The sequence below is a fragment of the Denticeps clupeoides genome, chromosome 3 (assembly GCF_900700375.1).
Source record: "Denticeps clupeoides chromosome 3, fDenClu1.1, whole genome shotgun sequence".
In the NCBI taxonomy this organism is placed as follows: Eukaryota; Metazoa; Chordata; class Actinopteri; order Clupeiformes; family Denticipitidae; genus Denticeps; species Denticeps clupeoides.
Window position 1 is genome coordinate 30,537,125 of NC_041709.1, and position 17,425 is coordinate 30,554,549.

General features: G+C 42.8%; 3 protein-coding genes across 4 annotated transcripts; 2 read left to right on the forward strand and 1 right to left on the reverse strand.

The window, feature by feature from the left end:
* Nucleotides 1-35: 35 nt before the first annotated feature.
* On the forward strand, nucleotides 36-4,031 carry LOC114786414 (keratin, type II cytoskeletal 2 epidermal-like). The gene is made up of 5 exons (XM_028973528.1): nucleotides 36-1,840; nucleotides 2,213-3,016; nucleotides 3,325-3,385; nucleotides 3,482-3,511; nucleotides 3,737-4,031. The coding sequence occupies exons 1-5, from the start codon at nucleotides 1,675-1,677 to the stop codon at nucleotides 3,792-3,794; spliced, it is 1,119 nt and encodes a 372-aa protein (XP_028829361.1). The 5' UTR covers nucleotides 36-1,674; the 3' UTR covers nucleotides 3,795-4,031.
* Nucleotides 4,032-4,919: 888 nt separating this feature from the next.
* Nucleotides 4,920-6,431, forward strand: LOC114786924 (uncharacterized). The gene is made up of 5 exons (XM_028974518.1): nucleotides 4,920-5,124; nucleotides 5,255-5,650; nucleotides 5,951-6,011; nucleotides 6,092-6,121; nucleotides 6,263-6,431. The coding sequence occupies exons 1-5, from the start codon at nucleotides 4,959-4,961 to the stop codon at nucleotides 6,321-6,323; spliced, it is 714 nt and encodes a 237-aa protein (XP_028830351.1). The 5' UTR covers nucleotides 4,920-4,958; the 3' UTR covers nucleotides 6,324-6,431.
* Nucleotides 6,432-6,547: 116 nt separating this feature from the next.
* smim28 (small integral membrane protein 28) lies at nucleotides 6,548-7,914 on the reverse strand. Of its 2 annotated transcripts, none has more exons than XM_028974465.1 (2): nucleotides 7,561-7,914; nucleotides 6,548-7,291 (listed from the first exon to the last, which is right to left on the reverse strand). In XM_028974465.1, exons 1-2 carry the CDS (start codon nucleotides 7,669-7,671, stop codon nucleotides 6,887-6,889), a joined length of 516 nt encoding a protein of 171 aa, XP_028830298.1. In that variant the 5' UTR covers nucleotides 7,672-7,914; the 3' UTR covers nucleotides 6,548-6,886. The 2 variants fall into 2 exon arrangements, with proteins under 2 accessions (XP_028830298.1, XP_028830299.1); XM_028974466.1 differs by having other exon boundaries at nucleotides 6,548-7,288; nucleotides 7,561-7,912.
* Between the last annotated feature and the right edge of the window lie 9,511 nt (nucleotides 7,915-17,425).

Sequence of the window (17,425 nt, forward strand, 5' to 3'; positions counted from 1 at the left end):
TATTGCCTAATAGATTAATAATCTCAGATCTCAGTACCCCAGATTATGTTCATTTCAGGACTAACATGGTTTCCAAATGAGTACATTTCCCACAGACGGTATATTTAATTTGTGAAAGTCAATTCCATAAGTTTCCAATGTTTTCAAATGATCTTTATGTATGTTTTCTGACAATACATACACTGCCGGTTTTTCTCAGCTTTCTCTGTGAGTGGGAAACAACAGATCAGGGCAGAGCCTGCGCCATGATATGAACACTATGAACGTTTGCACTAGGAGATCCCAGATTTGGGGAAACAAATGGGTCGATGTTTAGTTGCTAAATAAAGACCTGGTGTATCTTTAGAGACAGGAACCGCTTCTGTTTCTGAAACAATGAATTGAGGGCACAACTTTGACATTTTATAAAGCAAAGAAAAAGAAATGAGGACCAACTAGATGACAGCTTATTGGTAATAAAGGTTTTCAGAATGAGGGTCTTCGTAAGACATGACTGAGTGTTTTCATAGTTGTTAGTTATGACAGGCAGAATGTGGGGCATACTTAACAATAATACATACTTGCATTTATATATTCTATATGTATCACACCCACTCATCCACAAGCGTTTATCCAGATCAGAGCCAATCCTCACATATACACAGAGAGCGGTTTCAAACCATACATAACACTATTATTTACATGACACATCAAAGAGAAGATTGAAAAAAATACATAAATTGTTGTATTTGGTGACGTAATGTTATAGACTGTTTGCTTCAAAACGTGCAAGTGATGCACATGATTACTTTTATTCAGCTCTGGCAGATATGAACATGCTGTACTGTACACTATGGAACCTTGCCTAATTGATACTTGTTGTGTCACATGAGTGCGTTTGTGACCTGAATGTCTTCTTTCCCTTTGCATGTTCCACTGTGATGTCCCATTGTGATAATTCAGTTTGGTCACCTGATGAAACCTGATCCTCCGTGACTCATCATGTGCTCATCCTTCTCAGACATTTACTGCGCTCATACCTGCAAGGCCCATATTTGTGCTTTCTGGTCTTCGCACATTGCACCATATTGACCTTGAAGAGCCATCCCACATGTGAAACAGCCCGGGAAATTACCTTACATTTCCATTCATGACGTGCACTTTTCTATTCTTCTAGATTTCATAATTTTTTATCTGGTCTACGGAATCCGTACACTTTACTTAATTATCTCCAAATGTGATATTTCATCTGTTGTTGTCTACTGAAATTGTGTGATGTCATCTCCAGTACTTTAACCAGAAGGATGTTCTCCTGACCTGGAAAGCTGATCTGTCTCTGCAAGTATCTGCTACTTAAACCTTGACTCTTTTTTTTTTTGCGTCACTAAAAATACAATAGCATCATAACAGAAAGAATAATATCTGTCTGCCTATTGTTCTCAGACCTTTGGTGTGCTGATGCCAGCAAGGCCCATATTTCTGTTCTTCTGGCCATTACGTATTTCACCACACTGACTGACAAACCTAACATGACCTTGGATGTGTTTTGTCATTAATTCTGCTTTGTCAAGCTAATTCCTAATAAACAGTGACTAGGACATTTACAGAAAACACTGCGGGCAACACAGGCTTTAAGAGGACGAGCCTGTCCACAAGTTCTTCACCTTTTACTGAGCGACTTACCAGGCACTCATCATGAGAGGATTCCTGCTGGTCGGGCTGCTAGCGGTGCTGGCTGTGGCGGTCAGTGAGGCAGCGCTGCTGTCCAAATGTGACGTGAAGACCCGTCTCCAGGAGGCCATGCAGAAACTGCCGAAAGACACGCAACGCAAGCTCAAGGAAGACAACTTCATGGCCAAGAGTAAGAAAGCTCAGATGGAGACATAATATGTTGTGATAAACACTTTTTAAAGGCTTTAAAGATGGCGAGAGATATATGTTTTTAAAAATATATCTTCTTTAAATGATGTTAATTGTTTAGATAATTATTATTTTTTTAGAACCTTTTTTAGAATGGTTTTAGTGTAATATGATATCTCAGTATGCATGTGTGTTTGAATGTAAGTCATTAGAACATTGGTACAGAGTGCCCACTAAAGTCCATTTTAAGGAGCTGCAAATCTCTATAGAACATCAGCCTTCCCTCTCTTACCACAGACGTTCCGTTCAGTTCTGAAATGATTTTCTTTAATTATGTTAAAGTATTCATATCTGTCTCCCAAACATCTTCCAGCTGTCTGTTATGCTGAACAAACCTCTGGCTTCAACACCAGAGCTGTGGTTGAGGTGAAAGAGGAACACCATGAGAAACCGTCAGTCGATGAAGAAAAACCTGAAGAAAGGGATGGAGCACGTCGTAGGAGACGGGCGGTGGCGGTCAGAGCAAGATCTTTCGTAATAGGCAGCAACCGCATAAGCATCTACAACCAAAGCAGCAGCAGCAGCAGCACTGGAAGCAGCAATAGCTCCAGCAGCAGCAACAGCACCGGCGGCAGCACTGCCACCGGAAACAGCAACAGCACCAGCACCAGCACCAGCGGCACTGCCACCGGAAACAGCAACAGCACCAGCGGCGGCAGCTCTGCCACTGGAAACAGCACTGGCAGCAGCAGTGGAACCGGCACTGGCGGCAGCACTGGTACCGGTGGCAGCACTGGCACTGGCGGCAGCACTGGTACCGGTGGCAGCAGTGGAACCGGCACTGGCGGTAGCACTGGCACTGGTGGCAGCACTGGTACTGGCGGCAGCAGTGGAACTGGCACTGGTGGCAGCACTGGCACTGGTGGTAGCACCGGCACTGGTGGCAGCAGTGGGACCGGCACTGGCGGCAGCAGTGGCACTGGTGGTAGCACTGGCACTGGCGGCAGCACCGGCACTGGCGGGAGCATTGGTACTGGTGGCAGCAGTGGAACCGGCACTGGTGGCAGCAGTGGAACTGGAGCTCATGGCTTTTTTGGGATCTTTCAGCTCAGCAATCATATTGCGTGCAGGTCCGGTTCTGTACCTTCCCTGAACCTCTGCAACACAGACTGCACAGGTCAGTAGCACCTTTATAGAGAACAGATTATGTGCAAGTAGAACACTGGCTTTTTAAAACATCATGAATGTTGAGCAGATGTTGCTCAGTCTTCTTCGAGTGAAGGGCAAGTGATTGTCATTGTGAAACACTGCAGCACAGCACACGGTGGCACAACAAAATGAGTCCTCTGCTTTTAACCATCACCCTTTTAATCCTCTGCTTTTTAGCGCAACCTTGCAATTACGGGTCTGCTTCCTTACCTGCTAGGCCACCACTGCTCAAAGTATAAGATTGATAACATTTCCTTTCTTTTTTTCTCGTTTAAGAATTCCTCAATGATGACATCCGTGATGATGCTGCCTGTGTTTTGAAGATCATAACCACAAAGTGAGTTGAAAATATGGCATTTGATGTTAATTTAAAACTTTTCATGAAATTAATTATGTATTTTCTCAAATGTATATATTTTTGTTCTTCCTGAAGGCTGCATGGAGGTGAACACCTAGAACAAGCGTAAGTTCCTAATAAAATTAGTTTGTTGGCTAGTTCCTGAAATTAGAATAGAAATGAAAATGAACAGTAAAATAAGTAATTGAGTAATACAACACCAAAGTTCAAGAAAATGAGGAGATAATTAAAAACTGCCACTGCAACTACTTATAATAAAAACAATAACGGAGTTTATGCAATGTTGTTAATATGGATATTTTTTTTATTTTGATTCTGTATCTGTTGCAGTCTGGAGCTGAAGGAGTGCAAGAAGATCAACTCCAAGTTCTTCAACGGCTGTAAATAAGCAGCAAATAGTTCAAAAATTCATTATTCTAAATTATACACGTGATTTGTTCTTAATAATTTCAAAATAAGAAGAAAAATGTTTTCTGAAATTGAGAAGATGTCATAGATGTCATTATGAATGTAATTATCTGAACTTTACTACTCAGTAATACTAATCTTTTGCAGTTCTAGTTAGACGCTAACTGCATCTCATTGGCTCTTGCACTATGACAATAAAGGTTGATCTAGTTTACAACTGGTGAGTCTATGTTGAATTTTGTTTTGTATTCAGCATTTTAACTGATCTGCTAAACCTGATCTGAGGGACAGGAGAACCTGCCACACCCTATGGCCAGTTTACAGTCACCTAGTGTGCTTGCTTTTGGACGGTGGAGAAACTGGAGAACCCAGAGGAGGGGAGCATGTGAACTAGACCCAAAGCTGGCACATATGAATGGCATGCCTAAGATCTTTTATTTGTATCGAATATGCTGCATCTGATCACACAATATGGACAAAATAAAGGCCTGATCGACCACCTTCTCCTCCTCTGGCTGGCCAGTGCTTGCTGAACCCACCTCCCTCAGTACAATGACAGTACATTGGCATTCACTGTTATTAAACTGTTATTTCGATCTCGAATGAAATGATCTGTTATGTGCGCTGGTCCACTAAGGCCTCACAGGCTGCGTCTAAAGATGAGACGAAAGCAGTATAAAAGTCGAGGGCAGACAAAGCACAGGTGAGACAGGAGAACACAATGGCGCTCACACAAGAGGTGAGAACAAATACAAAACACATTATCACCAAGAGCTGCCCCGAGAAACCAAGGCCCACCAGGGCCAGGAAGTGACAACTATATCGTGAAATAATAGTATATGAAGTATCACGTTCGTTCTGGTGCCCCTAAAACACAGTCTCCTAAAGTCACCGGATCCATATTTGTGCTCTCGCCCAGCGTATTACACCATATTGACTTTCAAGAGCCGCCGCACACTGTAGAACACGAAACTGAAATGACGTTGACTGCCTTTTGTCATGTATGCAACTTTGTCAGAATTCCCATTGTCATGTGAACTCCGAGAGTGGCAGTTTCAGAAGATGTACATGCTGCAGCAGCTATAAAAGGACATACGTTTACCCCACACGCCACATTTTCTGATCCGAGAGAAAGACACGCATCATGAGAGGATTCCTGCTTGTTGGGCTGCTGGTGGTCCTGGCCGTGGTGGTCAGCGAGGGGGTGGTGCTGACCAAATGCCAAGTGAGGACCAGTCTGCAGAATGCCATACTGAAGCTGCCTAAAGAAGAGCAGCACAAGCTGAACTACAACGACTTCACGGCTGAGAGTAAGAAAGAAGAAATCTCAAACACAACATCACAGCTTTAATCAGTTCGATCTGACCGAGGAACTGAATAAATGTCCTGATTAATTTCCATTAATCTGGCTTGATCGTAACACATTATTTTGAATTCCAGCTGTCTGTCATGCTGAGTACACCTCTGGCTTAAACACCAGTGCTGTGATTGAGGTAACGGTGCAAGAGGAAGTGATCATCGTAGGCCGCAGGAAGCGTTCTTCTGAGAGAGGGGATTCCAAAGGCACGCCACGACAGAGCTCCAGCTCTTCTGAGGTCGTCCATGGCAGTAACACCACCGGCAGCGAACACAACCATCCCAAACCAGGACCACCTGGGAATTTGACCGGAGGACAGCGTGTGAGGCGGTCGGTGGTGAATGGGACCTCGCAGGGGAACAGCAGCGAGGAAACGGCAAATGTCATCACCTTCTATGGGATCTTTGAGCTCAGCGATCGCGTTGCGTGCAGCTCTGGCTTTGCACCTTCACTGAACCTCTGCAACACAAACTGCAATGGTCAGTAAACCATCATGACTGAATATGTAAGGATGGTAGTAGCCTAGTGGGTAACACACTCACCTATGAACCAGAAGACCTAGGTTCAAACCCCATTTACTACCATTGTGTCCCTGAGCAAGACACCTAAGTTGCTCCAGGGGGGGACTGTCCCTGTAAATCGCACTGGATAAGGGCGTCTGATAAATGGGAATATTTCATTAAAACATTCATTTTTTTCTCCACCAGATCATGAATACTGAACAGGCAGGTCCTCTGTTGGCTTAGTATTGAACACTGTGTCTTTTCTCTCCATCTAAGCATTTACCAATGATGACATCACTGATGACGCTGCATGTATTGTGAAGCTCGGAACCCTGACGTGAGTTGAAACTTTCAATTAAATACATAAAAGTATAAATGTTAATTTGTTGGATAAACATATTTCTATTCTTCCTAAAGTTTTCCTGGATCTAAACACCTCAAGAGAAAGTAAGTTCACAGCAATTAACAGCAATTCTTGTTGCTGTTTTCCATCTTCCATATTCTTCTCCATCTGTAGAATCTTATTCTTCCTGTTTTCCAACCCACAATGAGAACAGAAATAAAAGCATGTTTGTGTTGTGTGTGTAGACTGGAGCTGAAGCAGTGCAAGAACGTGGAGAACGGCGGCTTCTTCAGAGGCTGCAAATGAGCGGCTCCCCGTCGCCCCCTGGCGGCCGCCCTCCGCGCTACTTCAACAGGAGCGGCCCCACCCACGCCCTCTCTCTTCTCTAGTTGAAATAAAGAGTTTCTTTGCAAATGAACGTCCTCCTTTTACTTTTACTCTTCTAGAGTTCATAATTTAAAAAATTCGCCCCGTGTCAGTGTAGTCACACTCGATGCTGAGTACCTTTGAATGAGAAGGTCCACAGAAGGTCTACAGAAGGTCTTTATTAAAAAGGTTTTTATTAAAAAACGGTAATTACAAGGTACCTTGGTATGTGTGTGTGTGTGTGTGTCGGGTGGGGTGTTTATCACAAATACAAATTTAAGCACAAATACAAAGTTAAATACAAATTTGCATATTGCTACCATTCTAAAAAAGAAAAAAATCAACAAATATATCATAAAATCTTCCGATTTTGCTAGTATAGCAATATTCGTGCATATTTGGTTGGTTTGGCCGAAAAATATGCAAAATATGCATTAAAATATGCATCAGACCTGTTTAATTCCCCTGCCTGGGAAGGAGAACAGCGTCCGATGGAGGCGCCTTCACACCAAGCGGCCGCTCGGCTTGATGTCTGGACACAGCCGGGCCTCGAGGTCCTCGATCTTCACCGACTCGGCGTCCCTGGCGCTGCACACGCTGGCGGCCCGGGTGATCTTGGTGAGGGTCTCCTGGTAGGGCGGCGGCAGGTAGACCATGAGGAAGACCCCGTCGGACGGGTCGGAGCTGGTGCTGGCCAGGCGGGAGGAGAGGATCTCGGCGCTGCTCTCGGCGTCCTGCAGGTCCAGGGCGATGCTGGAGATCTCCAGCTTGGTGCGGAAGCACCTCCGGTAGAGGAGGACGGTGAGCAGGCAGAGGACGAAGACCGTGGCGGCGGGGAGCGCGATGTGGAGGACAGCCTCGGGCTTGAGCTCCTCGCCGGTGGAGAGCTGGTTCCACTGCTGATCCTGCTAACACCAAAAAAATGGCCACGTTTCAACACATCTCCCAGGGTATCCATCCTTTATTTATCCTTCAATTCCATCGATCCTTTTAACTGTATTGCGAATTTTAGAAGAATGACAGCCCTTTTCCCATAAAATACAATAATATATTTATTAAAAGATTCATATGATCTTCTCACTGCGCTCTGGTTATACATTTCACCATTTTTTTCATTTTTGTCTTATTCACAGATAAAGTAATTATGCATTTGATAAAAAAAATAGTAGCACTTCACCTGCAGTTTCTTCTCCATGGAAGGTGGGGTGGGAGACCTGGTCACCCAGTCGTAGGTGCCCCGCCCGGCCGGCCCGAACCTCATCCAGCTGCTCTCCAGCAGGCTCCGCATGTCTCTGACTGAAGGGAGGGCGCGGAATCGGCAGGGACTGGACGACGTCTCGGCCTGAGGCAGACTGCGCTGATCTGGGAGTCAACAGTCAACGCCGACCCTGACAGAGGCTGGGGTGGGTGGGGTCTTGGCGTCTGGGTGGGATGAGAGGTGCTGCACATTGCTGCACATGCAGCCTCCCGGCTATCCAGGGCGGCGCAGAGGCTTTCGGCGGGGATTTGCCGCCAGCGCAGCTGGCCTACATTTAACAGAGACTTAGGACAGAGAGTGTCAGTCAGCTGCGGACGGTGATGGAAAGAGGCGTGGGTCTCTAATGCACCCGCCCTCCCTCACCCAAACAAACAAGCAAACACGGAAATAAAGCGAGGGAGCACACGGAGCGCGCCGCTGGGTGGGTGATGGAAACCCAGGGCAAGTCTGTTAATACCCATGCAGCTGTGGGACCTTTGATCTTCAGTGTGTGTGTGTGTGTGTGTGTGTGTGTGTGTGTGTTCACTCATGCGACAGGTTTACACCGAGGCTACTGTGAACTTCTAGGAACAGTTTGGTTGTGTCCAACATCTGTTGGAAAGCGATGTGAGAGGTTTTTTTTTTTGTAGTGAAGAATTTCCAATCAATTGTAAATGTACATTCATATCAAAAATCTATTCTGCAAATTCATTTCCACTAATTAGAGTTCATAAAGAATGCATCAAATGGTAAATTTGCGCATTAAGATTATTGCATTAGTAATAATCCAGGTGATCAAGACAATGGAGGTGTGGTCTTAATGGCAGTTGATTCATTTGAACCTTCACCCGTGGACCAAACACTAAATTCTCTCTTCGGCCAGGTTGGCATGATCCTCTCATGTGACACCATGTTCTTGGAATGCAGCGTGTTAAAAGCATGGCGGGGGTTATTATGCATAAACCTTCTATTCAGACACCCCTAAACCCTAACCAACGCTCACAAGAAGAAACTAGGCCTGCACTGGGCCCAGAAATTCATGAACACCCCTTTTCAAACAGTCTTGTTCACTGATTAGTGCTGTGCAACCCTGGTCCAGATTGATGGAGTGGTGGATGGTTGGTTGATGGCCACCATGTCCCAACAAGGCTACAACATCAGCAAGGAGGTGGCGGAGTCATGCTTTGTGCCCAAATCATGGGAAGAGAGCTGGTCTGCCCTTTTAGGGTCCCTGAAGGTGTGAAAATGAGTGAGAAAATGAATATGACTGACAACTGGCGCACTTTTTTTTCATGGTACAAAAAGAAGAACCATAACCATCTCATGCTGCAAGGAATTCCTCTGAATCACTGGCTGCTATGAGCATAAAAGGAGAGAAACTCATGGTGTTAGTCCCCATCCTCCCCATACCTCAATCCTATTGAGAACCTTTGGAGTATCCTCAAGCAAAAGATCTATGAGGGTGGGAGGCAGGTCACAGCCAAACAACAGCTAGGAGAGACTATTCTGATGTCATCATGTGAACAATCAGTTGTATTGCTCAGGGTAGTAAGTGGGGTTTGAACCTGTGACTTTTTGGTTCATAGGTAAACGTTCATAGGCTATGACCAACTCGAACACCACGTAAAAATTCTTCCACTTCAAAGTCATTCACTGCAAAGCCAATCATTTTTTATCAAATGAAAAGGACTTGAAAAGGACGTGTGGATGCAACCAGGTGAGGAACTGCACTTCTGTTACCTGACCAGCAGGCAGAGACATTTCTCACTGTCACACCACATCTATTTCAGTCACTTCAAATTGAAAAAATCGATTGAATTGAATTAAAATAGTGTGCAGCCTGTGCAGCGTTTCACTTTATTAGCTAAAAATGTTGACTATTTTCAACCAGTGTGCCTGCTCATGGAAGGAAAGTACTGCACCCAAGGCAGGAACATTCAGTACGAAACAGAGAGACCCAGACATGGACCCAGCTGTCCCCGATGCTTGTGTTCTCACTTGCGCTTAGTCATTTATTAAAGCAAAGCAGGCAGCCCTACCTCACACATCTACAAATTGCCAGAAAGCGTGCGACGCTCCGACCAAATCCCTGACGCTGTCTATCAGCAGATTAACAGTCCTACTAATCTAGCCCCCGAGCCTGGGGTTTCTATGCTGCTATTTGTACATTTGTCAGTATTTGTGACTAGTTTGCTTTTCATTTGCTGTGAAGATCCATTACAAATGAACAATGATGTGACAATATCACCCCATCATCTTGTGTGAATACCACCAAATTAACTGCAGAGAAATGTAATTCAAATGATTGACCATGACATTAATACATGTGATCCACTCGATATGCCATTGCATATATACCACATATCCACTGGGTATGTACGTGTGTAGGGTTAAACCAATGGCCTATAAATCACCTGCAGCGTTACACTGACCCATGCTGTGCTGGCGCTGGCCCTGTCTGGGTCGCTGAGTGGCCCAGCTCTCCAGCTGTGACTCACCATTCTCACGCTGGAGCCAGAAACGCGTCACAGGGGAGCAGCAGACAAGGTTACAGGCACACACACACACACACACACACACACACAGATGGTGGGGGGAGACTAAGAGATATTATTAAAGCCAGCAGCCTACAGAAATGACCTTTGACTTCTTGAGGTCACATCCGAGGACATTAGTTCCTGCTGGAAATGGGGTCACCACTGTCCCCTTAACCCAGTTTCAAAAGGCAAATGTCAACAAGAAATTTAGGGTCAGGCTTGGTGGTGAGGACAGGGTGCATGTGTTATGCTTTTATGATATGTGCCACATTTTAGCCCGTCTCCATTTTTTCTTCACCTTGACTCTTTCAGCAATAAACTGTAAAAATTATATCTATATACAGTACAGGCCAAACGTTTGGACACACCTTCTCATTCAATGTTTTTTCTTTATTTTCATGACCATTTATGTTGGTAGATTCTCACTGAAGGCATCAAAACTATGAATGAACACATGTGGAGTTCTGTACTTAACAAAAAAAGGTGAAATAACTGAAAACATGTTTTATATTCTAGTTTCTTTGCTCTGATTACTGCTTTGCACACTCTTGGCATTCTCTCGATGAGCTTCAAGAGGTCATCATCTGAAATGGTTTTCCAACAGTCTTGAAGGAGTTCCCAGAGGTGTTAAGCACTTGTTGGTCCAGCTCACCCCAAACCATCTGGATTGGGTTCAGGTCCGGTGACTGTGGAGGTCAGGTCTCCACTTTTTGTTAAGTACATAACTCCACATGTGTTCATTCATAGTTTTGATGCCTTCAGTGAGAATCTACCCATGTATATGGTCATGAAAATAAAGAAAACACATTGAAACACATTGAATGAATAGGTGTGTCGAAACTTTTGGCCTGTAGTGTGTGTGTGTGTGTGTATATGGCAAAGCAGAGAGCAAAAAGATGGAACTTCAGTAGAATGAAGCACATAACAGAAACAAATGTGGCAAATCACTCAGTCTTGCCATGGGCCATGAGTCTCTAATCTTCAGTGTGGCATTATTGCTCATTCTGATCGGTCTTTATTCAGAAAACATGGTCGTCATTGTGGTAAAATGTAGTTCAACACGTAGATGAGGACAATATGAAAAAATCCTTCTTCTTAATCTAGCTTTCGGAATTGTGAAAGGAATTAAAGTCCAGGCAACGGGCGCTGGCTTATGCTCGCATGGGACAAATGAGAAGACTTTTGTGCGCTTGATTTTAAAACGGCTAAGCTTGTCTGAAGTATTACGCAAGAGTGCTGACCACCAGAGATTTACTGTTGCTGCCCTTAATTCTGAGACGGGGACTTTTTTTCCACCAGCAGCAAATGATTCACACGTTAATGATGCGCCTCTTTTCTCAAGAACAAGGGCTTACAGTCAAATTTCTCCTTTATTTCCCCCTAAGCCATTCTTCTTCATAATTCTTTTTTTCACTACTGCTGGCACATGTAGTCCTAATACCAAAACGGGTGAAAGCTACAGAAAAAAGGGTGCCTGGAAAAGGTCGTCTGCCAAATGCTGTAAACGTATGTTGATAAATGTCGTAAACGTTATATTGTGGTAGTAGCCTAGTGGGGAAGACATTCACTTATGAACCAGAGGACCCAGGTTCAAATCCCACTTACTACCATTGTGTCCCTGAGCAAGACAGTCCCTGTAATTACTGATTGTAAGTCGCTCGTGATAAAGGCATCTGAGTAATGTAAATGGATATTTCACAAGTTTTGATTACTTCATTGATGGTAATAGGACAGCACGTTGTAAGTCGCTCTTGATAAGGGTGTCTGCCAAATGCCGTAAATGTAAATGTATTCTTTATATTTCTGCTAGACATTAGTCTAAAAACTTCTGTTAGCATTAGCATTTATTACCATTCATTGTATCTTTCATGTTCATAGGCCATAGAAACATGGTTGACAGTAGACAGCTGAATGTTCTAAAAAAAAAAAAAAAGCATAGAATAGTGTCAGCAATGTTCTTCCATTTCTCCATGGCCCAGATCTGATGCTCGCAGGCCCATTGTTGGAGCTTCTGGTGGTGGACATGGGTCAGCGTGGACTGTACACAACAAACTGCCAGGCACTGGGTGTTCTGCAACCTTTCTCTCAGAAACGGCATTCATTTTCTCAGCAGTTGGAGCTACGGCAACATGGGCCAGGCTTTGACAGGGTCGGGCCACAGCAGAGCAGGAACATCCACCAAGAGGAGAAGTTTTGGAGATGCTGTGACCCAGTCATCTAGACATCACAGCCTGACCCTGGTCAAAGTGGCTCACATCATCACACTTGTCTATCTTCTAGTTTTTTTTTGTCTTACGGTTGTCTGCTTAATTTTTTTGTCCTTTTTTTCTTAACACAATCAAGACAAAGACAAACACAGACAAATCTGCCACATTATCAAAGCTTTTAAAAGGCTAGAGATGAAAATATCTGACATAACAACATCCATATACACACACACATACACAGCTTTTCCTTGACTCTCTGTCTCTTCAGCATACATCTAATCCTGCTGGCCAGTCCAGCATCTGTCTGCAGTGGTCAGGGACAGTCAAACATGAGGTCGACGGAGGGGATTTGTCTGCTGCAGGGGGAGGGTTTACAGACGCGGCTGTAATTGCAGCTCACGTGCAGGGCGAGGTGGCTGGCCATTCGGGTGCTGGTGCACGCGGGACAGCATGGCCCTCGTTCCAGTTGTTTCTGTGTCCCTACTTCCTTCTCGATGAAGTAAAAAGAGATTTGATCTGAGTTCATCTTACAGAGATCTTCATCACTCTTCTATGCATGATTCACTCGGCAAAACACAGGACAATTAGACTATGCTAATTAACATAAAAAAATTAATGTTGGACAAATATTAGTCCTGGAACTGACTGGAACAAGGCTGTGGAACAGGATCTTTACATCAATCATAAAGATTATATACATGCTTAAGGAATGGAAGAAAAAGCATTCTAGCTAAAATAGTTATCTGCAGAAATGGAGCGATAACTGAAGGAGAACGCGTGTAAATGTTTAAGAATAACTTTCAATCTGTATTTTTATTTTAGTTCTTCATTTTCCTAAATAGTCAATGCAAATGACTGTCAGCATTCGTTTCAAGTCATTAACCATTAGAATATAATTCAAATGTGACTAAAAATAACTTTCCAACCAGAACGATATTTTTATTTGAAAGAACGCCCATGTTGAGTGAGGGATTGAGTGCGATTTGGGGGAGGGTGTGGTTAATGTAGCTTTAAAGGAGATGTTTAAAGGAGTTTTTTTCTTTTGGTGGAAAGTGAACATATCTTGAGACATGAGAAAATATAATTAAAACTGATTAAAAAGAAGACTAAAGACTAACTGATTAAATACTAAGCCACTTGAAGAAACGCCCTGCTACTCATTTGGTAGGAGGTGCATATAAAAAAGTAAAGAGAGATTGGATAGGGCAGGAATTTTGTGCTGCACTTGGGAATCTAGGGGCATTGCAATTATGCTGAGCAAATCTGGAATGTTCACTTAAGAGAAGGTGACAAAACATGAGGCTTATTACGCTGGTTTATTATGGGCTCCATTAGGGGCACAACAATTTTCATTATTAACATCTATGCACCTAATGAGGAGAGAGAAACCGTCTACAATATATATATATATATATATATATATATATATATATATATGTGTGTGTGTGTGTGTGTGTGTGTGTGTGTGTGTGTGTGTGTATATATATATATGTGTGGGTGTGTGTGTGTGTGTGTATGTATATGTATATATATGTGTGTGTGTGTATGTGTGTGTATATATATGTGTGTGTGTATGTGTGTGTATATATATATATATATATATATATGTGTGTGTGTGTGTATATATTATTATTATTATTATTATTATTATTATTACAAAAAGAAAGGAGGATATTAGTATTGGGTGGGGATTTTAAAGTAGTACAGAATGGTAGACTGGCCAGATTTCAGTTCTAGAATGTTAAATACTATCAGAACAGAAATGGGACAGGTTGATCCCTGGAGACACTTCAACCCTAAACAAAAGGATTTTTACTTTCTTTTTGAATCGGCATGCTTACTCCGGTGTAATTTATTTTTTATGTATCTAAGCAATATTTACACAAGGTGGAGCTCATATTTTTTGACTCTGGAACTGACGAATCACATTTTAAATATTGGAGAATGACGGTAGTCATTCTCCAAGACGGTAGTACAAAAAAAATTAAGTTTGGGGGAATATTTTCAACTAAATAATAATTGTGAAGTATCATTATCAATTCTGTGGGATGCCGGAAAATCAGTGATAAGGGTAAAAAGTAATGAGATTCCACACTTCTCGAGATAAAACAAACAAAATGGAAATTAGATGAACTCCTAACATATAACTCAGAAGCAGAAGTCTCCAGGTATGGATGGATTGCCAGGAGATTTCTATAAGTGCTTTGGAGAAGAACGCTTCAAACGAGTTTTATTTCAGGAAGGCATGGAACTGGCCACATTAGGAGAAAACCATAATGTGCTGGAAATGTGCAACTTGTAGCATGATGCCCAAAAGGCATTTGATAGAGTCAAATCTGTATCATACACAGACATCAATTGATTCCATTCAATGTGTATGAATTGAGCTAATGGATGTTGTTTTGAATTTTTTTTTTTGAGAGAGAGAGACAAGACTTTATAGTCAAAGTAAACTTTATTGTTATCTTAGCGATATACAGTCCAGTTACAGAATCACAAGAAGCAAATAGGACACAGAGTAGGCAAATACACACAGAGTAGGCCTACATACACAGAGTAAGCAAACATACACAGAGTAGGCACATTTAAAAAGAATAAATATCTATACACCAGTGCTGTGCTGCAGTGTTTCACAATGACAATCACTTCACTTTCACGTTCATCATTGAGACAGTGATGTGTAAAGTGCAGTACATGAGCATCTGCCAGATTGGTGGAGTGAAAAAGAGTTCATGTGAGGGCTTTGAAGTGTTTTTGTTATTGTGATACACAGCAAGTGGTGCACACAATGAAATGTGTCCTCTGTATGTAACCCATCACCCTTTGTGAGCAGTGGGCAGCCATGAAAGGCACCCAGGCAGCAGAGCAGAGACAGTCCTTCTGTAGCTCTCCTTCTGGACTCGCATCACCAAACATGTGGTACCAGCATCGAACCTCAGCGCCCGCATTATACCATTATACCGCATTACACATTGCACCTCGCACTCTTCTACCATCCAGTACTGCTCATCCCTCCATATCTGAAGGTAAAAGGAAGACACTCATCTGTCTTGGCCCCTCGGTGGTGGAATGAACTCCCCCTCAAGGTCAGAACAGCACAGTCGCACAGTCGTTCATGAGTACTGGTAAACCAATTATCAAAGGTGTCCTACAATAATTGATTTTAGTGATCCCTGAGGCACAATACCATTCACAAGTTTAAATGTAAAAACAAAACATTTTGTCTGTGACAGTTAAATACAATTAGCATAATAATTTGTAATGTGGTGTATTTAAATGATTCATCTTAGCTATTGGGAATATTCTTGTTATTCCAGAGTTTAAAAGACATTAAAAGCCCCCAAAAACATAAGCATGGCAACTTACCCTCGAAACATTTGCTATTTTGTACCAAAGCAGGGATATTTCTGTCCTCTGTAGAGAAGAACTGAAGCTCTAATCCTTTAAGAGGCTTACCATTCTCACATATATCTATATTTGTGTAAAGAGTGGCTTTTCAAAAAAAAAAACAAAAAAACAACTGAACAACTGAAATGGAAAAAACTCTTTATCTTCTTGGAACAATAAGTGGAGTTGTCTGACCTGCTTCTGCACCGTATGCCATGCTGTGTCTCTTTGTGGAATGATAAGTCTTTTTTAATGTTCCATGCAACGTCATAGACTGCTGGTCTGTATCCAACGTGTAAATACAATTAATATCAAGTCAAATTATTGTTTACTGTCAATATTTAGCAGCCGAATTAGCGTTTGCACCCTGATCTCCATTTTGTGCCAATATCTATACATGTGTATGTGTGTAAGAATGTATTTATTCCAGTTTATGTTGTATCTGCAAACATGGTTTTATGACCCTATTTTGCCTGTTAGTGATTTATTAGACATCAAATTCAAATTTGTCACATACAGTCATTACATTTACATTTATGGCATTTGGCAGACGCCCTTATCCAGAGCGACTTACAACGTGCTTTCAAGTTACCATCGATGAAGAGATCAATTTCCGGTTCACTAGGACCCCAACTATGAATACATCTATTTAATTCACTCTGTTGTAGATTCTGTACACAAAGTTTGACAACAAGAAAATTACAATTTAATCGAAATATTCTTTAAAGAGGAAGGTCTTGAGCTGTCGTTTGAAGGTGCTCAGTGACTGAGCTGTTCTGACCTCGAGGGGAAGTTCATTCCACCACCGAGGGGCCAAGACGGAGAAGAGTCTAGATGAATGTTTTCCTTTTACCTTCAGAGATGGAGGGACCAGCGAGCAGTACTGGAGGCATTAACGGTATGATATGCAGTGAAATGCTTATAGCAACTGCTATAGACCTCAATATTGCAAATGTCGCAAGTATACAGTGAACCAATATGCAAATATTGCAAACATAACCAAATGTCAGGATTGCCTGCAGCTGGGCTCCACACCTGACTCAAATCCAGACGCCCCATAAATGCCGGAAGTTTCCGCCACTTCTGGGTCTCTGGCATTTTCGTGGACTCTGCACGAACTTGACCTGGTTTTGTTTCATGTGTTTTGAGTTCTGGCAATCGCCACACGCCTACGGGTTAGTTTCAGTTCTTTATTTAAGTTAAATCGTTTTCGGCCACCGCGCCATTGTTTATTTGTATTTCTTTATTGTTTGTTTATAAATAAAACCCCTTCCCAGTATGTCAGACCTCTGCGCTTCCTTCCCCCGTAAGTCCGTAGTCGTGACACCAAATATTTAAAAAAAATATATATATATGTGTAACAGGTAGGGTGAAGGTGTGCAAATGAGTAAAGTGAAAGTAAAGTAAAATAAAAAAAATTGTGTTCTGTCCTATGTAGTGTTGTGGTTGTTGAGAGCTCGAATAGCCTGCGGGGGAGCTCGTATAGGCTCCATTTTACCCATTTCTCCGACAACTACTCTGTCAGGGCTCCTCCACCCGTCGGCTGCTCCCGTTAGGGGTCGCCACAGCGGATCAGCCGGCCTGGCTGTCTGCACAATTGACCTGGCAAAAGATTTATGCCGGATGCCCTTCCTGACGCAACCCTCCCCATTTACTGGGGCTTGGGACCGACAC